Raw genomic sequence first — 6,695 nt, forward strand, 5'->3', positions numbered from 1 at the left:
GGAACTGAGCATTAAGACCTGCAGTGTGAACGTAGCCTAAGATGTTTCTGTACAGCTACATAACCGTAAACCCCTGTATCAAAGTGTGTGAATGTGAGTGTGAATGGGTGAATGTCTGTAAGTGTAAAGCGCTTTGGGGTCCGGAGGGATTTCATAAAGCGCTCTATTGGTTCAGTCCATTTACCATTCCATCAAACTAGAATGGAAGCCGGAGGGGGGCGGGGTGTGAAGCACCTCATTTGGATTTAAAGAAACAGCCTCAAAATGAGTTGATCTGAGACACATCTCAGTAAAGGGGTGAAAGAGGGGCTTGTGGAGTTACAATAAGGAGGAATTCCACTTTATATAGACCCCAACTGAATGATTTAAATGCGGAAAAGAAGAATTTAAAAGTGTGATATGTCTCCTTTAATGATTTAACCAAAAATATTGTGCATAGTGTAGCCCTCTGAATATGTGGTGGGGATGCTCATCTACTATTGAAATTGGCTGAGTTKTAGCCATGCGGCCATCTTGAACTGATTTGATTCTAAATGTTAATTATAGATACTGTTTAAGTGTCATTCAAATTTGCAGTGTGAATGAGATATTTTGATCAAATCAGACACATTTGATTAATTAGGTAATATAAAAGTTGTTAAAAACAGATCTGGCTTTGAGTATGTGTTGGGAATGAGAGTCTGAGCTACTACCACACCAAAYCTTAGCTCAGTATCTGTAGATTTGCCTGACATATAGCCATTTGTGTGTTGGCTAATGTCGATTAGCTTCGCTGTCTTAAAAAGCTGTAGATTCACGTTCAAGGATTTCATTAAAACTTGTTCATGAACTAAACTTAGCACAAAAAGTTAGGAAATTAATGTTTAGTTTGTAACAAYGCTTCTTGGTAATAAATCCACTGGAAAGTCTGTTAATTTCCCTGTTAAATGGTGCCACATTTGTAAGGAACATGCATTTGTGGGATGAGYAGCTGAGTWTGTGGGTTGCRCACATGAAAAATTTGCCAAATCATCTCTGACAAACAGCTTGTTTTGCTGTTATTGACACTTGTTTTGAGGTTCTGGTACCACCAGGTTCTGCTGATCAGGTGTCCAAAAATATAATTTATTGACAGCTTGCTAACACTATAAACATGCACAGACGTCAGCACTGGGCGGTTATTATTCCCAACCTTTATTCTGGAAGGTTCTGTTGGCCCTTTGCTGTTCGAGTTATAGTTCTGAAGAATGCCTGTCGTGTGCAGTTGGCCTGGATTTGTAGTTTTAAGAACAAAGTAGCTGATGTGTGACCTGGATACTGGGTCCGCTATGGAAAAGCTCCTCAGGCTAAAGATGTGGGGAAGTATCAGGCTAAAGACTGACACTTTAACACATCATTTAGATTTGTCAAGTTTGCTTCAGTGAACAAATGGGGATGGGGTTCCTGCCCGTGTCCGTGTGTGTTTGTTTGTCTGTACAGTGTTAGCAATAAATCTCATTAAACAGTGGATTTAGCTCAATAAACTGTGAAGAAAGTATCACTTCATGAACCGATTAGCTTTTGGAGTCAACTAAATWGATTTTAGTCAATAACCCAGTGAATTTAACCGATGGTGACTTAAAATTCATTGAGGTAGTAGCTGAGAGTCATTCACAACGCCAAGCACTAAAAATAAAATCTCACTAAAACCTTGGTTTATAATTTGTGGGAAATCCACTCTTTTAAGGAAGGCTAGCCCTTAAATTCGTGCAGCAGTGAGGAAGCATTTGTGTTTTATCCTGCACATTAGGGAAAAAAAATGGAGAAAAAAGTTAATATTCATTAGAGGATAAAAATGTGTTTTGCCCCTCATTGTGGAGGAACACCCCTCATGTCTTTATGCGTGTTGCTGCTGGTCAGACACATTTAGCCTCTGAGAGCCGAGGAGTGAAGGTGAGGCTGACTGAGCAGGGATGTGCGTGTGTGTGTGTGCGCATGTGTGTGTGTGTGTGCATGTGTGTGTGTGAGAGAGAGAGAGAGAGCAGGATGGAGATGCTGTCACATCTCCACCCCCCATTTACACACACACACACACACACACACACACACACACACACACACACACACTTTACTGGAGCTAAAAATAGAACAAGAGACAGCTGGAATGGCAAGTAAAAAAAAGACATGCGGTGCTCTGAAATGCACATTGATTTCCGCTGCACGTTTTTTATATTTTTTCCCTCCTAATTTCATCTCTGACTCCTCCCTCTTACCCTCCTTCCTCATTTATTGAATCTACTCCCGGTCATTTTCTTTACATTGCCTCCTGCGTTGTTTTATTTATTTATTTTTTTCTTCTTGCTTTATTGCCAATTCGCAGACAATATTTGATGCAGATGCTCTTTTGCAGAAGACACCAGGAGGAGGGGAAAAGAYAAAAATGGAGGGAAATGATGCCGTGAACTTCCCCTCTGGCTTCTGTCTGCAGAACAATATTTTCTGCTTTCSTTTTATTGAAATGAGAGAAACCTGTCTTTGTTGCCCCCCTTTTCCTTTGGATACCCTTCAGAGCAGTCCTTGTGGACAGCACACCCATTCACAGCTAWAAATAACTCACTCTCTTCCTCCTCACCTCCTCCCCTCCGACCAGCACCTCACCCCGCTCCTCCTCACCCACCCCACCCCCGCCTCTCCTCCTTCGCTCATCTCCGAGCACAGCCATTTGCTCCTGGGCTTGCTGTCTGGGGCTCTCCCCTCCTTCCTTCTCTCCGTCGTTGTCTCTATGGTTCGCCTCGCCGGCTCCGGTTTATAACCTGACAGGCCGGAATCCACGCTCCGCCATTATTCTCGTCACATTGTGCACCACACGCTCAGAAAACCCTGCTGGGTTCCCACACAGACTTTCTACTGGAAAGCCTGAGTTAAGTGCGGCGGCTAATTGGGAGGAAAGACCCGTTTGTTTGTTTTTCTGATGGTAGAGAAATAACGCCAGGATACAGCTGCATGAAAACACAGTGTGACTGTGCCATTTGATGCCATATGCTCTCCTCTGTCGCTGCACCCTCATTGCAAAACAACCACCACGTTTCAGAATTAGAAGTCTCACTTATGATGCAGTCAAGATTTTAATGTTTTTGTGACATGCAGGACCTCCTAACTCACTTTGTGCAGCATGTTGTGGACTGAGAAGGACGTTATGCTGGCTGTTTTTAGTTCAGTTTTTAACTCTGAAAATGTTTGAACTCCTGATGTGATTTTTGTGATATACTCAATTTTAAGATAAGATAAAGTTTGTTCCCATTTACGGTGGGGTGCGAAWGTTTGGGCGGTCTTGTTAATTTTCTTGATTTACCTTTATAAATCAATGATTGTTTGGATTTAAAAAACAGTTAAATATATCATAGGGGACAAACAAAGTGATATTTGAGAAGTGAAATTAAGTTTATATGATTTACAGAAAGTGTGCAATAATTGGTTAAACAAAATTAGGCAGGTGCATAAATTTGGGCACAAAAAAAAAACCCTTAACTCAATATTTAGTAGATCCTCCTTTCACAGAAATAACAGCCTCTAAAACTTCCTATAGCTTCTAATCAGAGTGCCCAAATTTATRCACCTGCCTAATTTTATTTAACCAATTATTGCACACTTTCTGTAAATCGTATCAACTTAATTTCACTTCTCAAATATCACTGTGTTTGTCCCCTATATGATATATTTTACTGATCATCCAAACAATCAATGATTTATAAAGGTAAATCAGGAAAATTAACAAGGCTGCCTAAACTTTTGCACACCACTGTAACCTAAATCAGGGCTATTCAACTGGCGGCCCGCGAGCCACATCCGGCCTGCGGGTGACTTCCACCTGGCCCGCCAAAGAGGGCCGTCCCCCTGAATTTTTTTAACTTATTTTTTTGTACTTAATTTAATATAAAAGTATATTTCAAATCATTTATAAATTTCAAAATTTATAATGCAATAAAATAAACAAATCGAAAAGGTAAAAGATAATAATTGTTACATTCTGTGTAACGTAACATGGGGGCGGGGAATGTCCGGCCCCAAGCTGGGGGGGGGGGGGTGGTTTAGTTGAATAAACCCTGCCTTAAGTACATTACAGCAATGGTTCAAGTTGGAGTCGAGCCCCATGACAGGTCATGAAACACCAATTAGTGAGTCTTGAGAAGATCTAGGTGGTCATTTGTCAATATCGTCCAACCCTAGCCATTAGCACGTTTCTTCTCAACTTTTCAAAGAAATACAACAGTTGTCATTCATAGATGAAAAAAAAAATGTATTAGTTGATGTTGGTTGTATCATCTTTTATGGCTTTTTTATGTGATTCAACCAGCAATGGTTGGGGCCACAAGTATGCAACTTTTATTTCGTGGGTTGAACGCAGAAACGTTTGCGAGCCGCTGCTTGTACCTGTGAACCATTTGACGTAACATCGCAGTAAAAATGACCAGTGTCTCTTTAAAGAATTTCACAGCGGGGAGAAACTGGGGAAAAAAAACCTGTCTAATTCTTATGACTTTTTGCTGACCCGTGTCTTTTTCCTGTAGATACTCCATCCTGGTCATGGCTGCCCCAGTTCTGCAACCTTCGAGACCTCCGTCGCCGAGCCCAGCTCAGGCAGCTCGAGGACTCCAGTGGTAACATGGTCCACATCAAGCAGAAGCTCTACCACAACGGTCACCCCAGTCCCCGACACCTCTGACTCTAAACACAAGAAAGAAGACGAAAGATGAATTAGTCCTCCTCCCTTTTCTTGAAACTCCTTCTTCCCTTCGACACAACACAGCCCCTTCGTGCCAAACTTCCTCGTGGCCAAAAGTTGCCTCAGAGACCTGGAAAACTGCCCTCCCTTTGTTTATAATATGCTCCCCCTTTCACCCCATTGGACAGGGGTGAACCCCCATCTCTGTCTGCACTTAAAAAAAAAATCCCAGAACGGAACGAGATTATTTATTGCCACTGAAATCTTAAGTTTATGTCCACCATTGTGGGAAGAAGAGGAAAAACATTTTTAAAGGTGTTTTTTTTCTGTATAGAGACATTTTCTGTGTTTATTGTTAAACTTGGCATGCTCTCTTAGAACAGGGTAAGATTTGGGCAGCGTATGGAGTGGGAGGAGGCGAGACGGGTGTTTTTATTTTCCTCTTTCGGGTGGGATGGGGTGGTGGGGTGTTTAAAGGGTTGGAATGCGACTGCCGGGTGGGTGAGTTTGGGTTTTTTTTTCTGTTCGACTGCTGCTTCTGTAAATAGGTATAAATACAGATAAGTGGGGATTTAACAAAAAGGGGGTGAGGCATGGGGTGGAGAGTTATTTGGGTGAAGAAAAATATTGGATTGTTTGAGTAAAAATTACAGGGAAGGAACAGAAAGTTAAGTCTGTTTGCAAACTGGATGTGAAATGTGATTTCTGCTAAAGAAAAAAACAAACAAAAAAACAGATTAATTAGCTTTGTTACCTAGTGAACTAACTGAATGTATTATTTTTTTCTGTAAATATGTGAGGGGGGGTGGAGGGCGTGTGAGTTGGTGGTCCGAGTTCTCTTTGCTAAATCACCATCGTTTCGTTTTACGCACGAGGACAAATAAATGCCAGCCACAATGAAATCAGTTAACACCCATCAGTGTTCCCCCCAAATTCAGCTTCCTTTCATCCAGTCCATCATCTATAGCAAGCTCTTTGGGTATTTATTCCATACTCTGGAAACCAATCATCATTTTCACTCTAGTTCACAATTAAAATGAACTAGTTTCACATTCGGTCACAGCAGGTGAACAGTTTGGTGCATTACACTCAACAAACACTCGTACTAGTAGCGCTCTTTTAGCTGATTATTAGGTGTCAAAGTCAGATTTTTTATTCACTAGTAGCCCAAAAATCCCAACTAGTGGGTTTGAAGGGACCACTGGACCAAACTAGGTACTACAATTTAACTAATGAGCATAAAAACTATGSCAACTAAAGGACAAGTGAGGCCAAATAATATTTAACTAGTGAACTATTTGGCATTTTGGGCTTTACTAGTTAACTGGTAAGGCAATATTTAATCAGAGAAGTCAACTAGTGTGACTAAATTTGGCTCTACTAGTCAACATTTTAGGCGCAATAGCCGACTATTTGACATTTTTAGGGTTACTAGTTAACTAAAGAAACCTAAAAGCATTTTAGGCCTGACTAGTCAACTAGTAAGGAAAATTCTAGAAGAACTAAATTTGACACTAACCAGTAAACATTTTGGGCACACTAGTTAACTAATGAAGCCAAAAAGTGTATAACCAATTAATTAATGAGCATTTTGGTCCTGACTAGTAGGTAAAATGTTGCCACACCTTTTTTTTAGTTTATTAATTTCTTTTAAAAAACAACGTAAATTCAACATACAACAAAAATACAAATCATTAATTAAATGAAAGGTAGCAGAAGAAGATGAAATCTTATTTTGTCTTCCCCTTTTTCTCTAATAACTAATTTAAATCAAAAACAATCTTTAGTTTATAAAAAATGAAGAAAGAAAAAAGAAAAAAATACAAAGGTTTATCTCCTTGAACAACAATTCATACATTTACATGTTTCTCCAGCAAATTATTCTTTATCATTCTCTTAAATATACTCATTAATCTGGCATTTTTGATGTCATCTTCCAGATTATTCCATAATCTTATACCCTGGACTGTTCCTTTAAACTGGTTTTAAATTTGGGTTTAACAAACATCTTTAT

At 40.0% G+C, this 6,695-nt stretch overlaps 1 protein-coding gene across 1 annotated transcript in view; it reads left to right on the forward strand.

The window, feature by feature from the left end:
- The window catches only part of tmem240a (transmembrane protein 240a), a gene marked incomplete at its 5' end in the record, with an annotated part of 12,803 nt that extends 6,320 nt beyond the window's left edge, over nucleotides 1–6,483 (forward strand). The window contains one exon of the mRNA XM_014010353.1: nucleotides 4,527–6,483. Coding sequence (XP_013865807.1) covers nucleotides 4,527–4,681 — 155 coding nt within the window. The remainder of the gene's footprint in view (nucleotides 1–4,526) is intronic.
- Between the last annotated feature and the right edge of the window lie 212 nt (nucleotides 6,484–6,695).

Source organism: Austrofundulus limnaeus, unplaced genomic scaffold (assembly GCF_001266775.1).
Source record: "Austrofundulus limnaeus strain Quisiro unplaced genomic scaffold, Austrofundulus_limnaeus-1.0 Scaffold68, whole genome shotgun sequence".
NCBI classification, from domain to species: domain Eukaryota; kingdom Metazoa; phylum Chordata; class Actinopteri; order Cyprinodontiformes; family Rivulidae; genus Austrofundulus; species Austrofundulus limnaeus.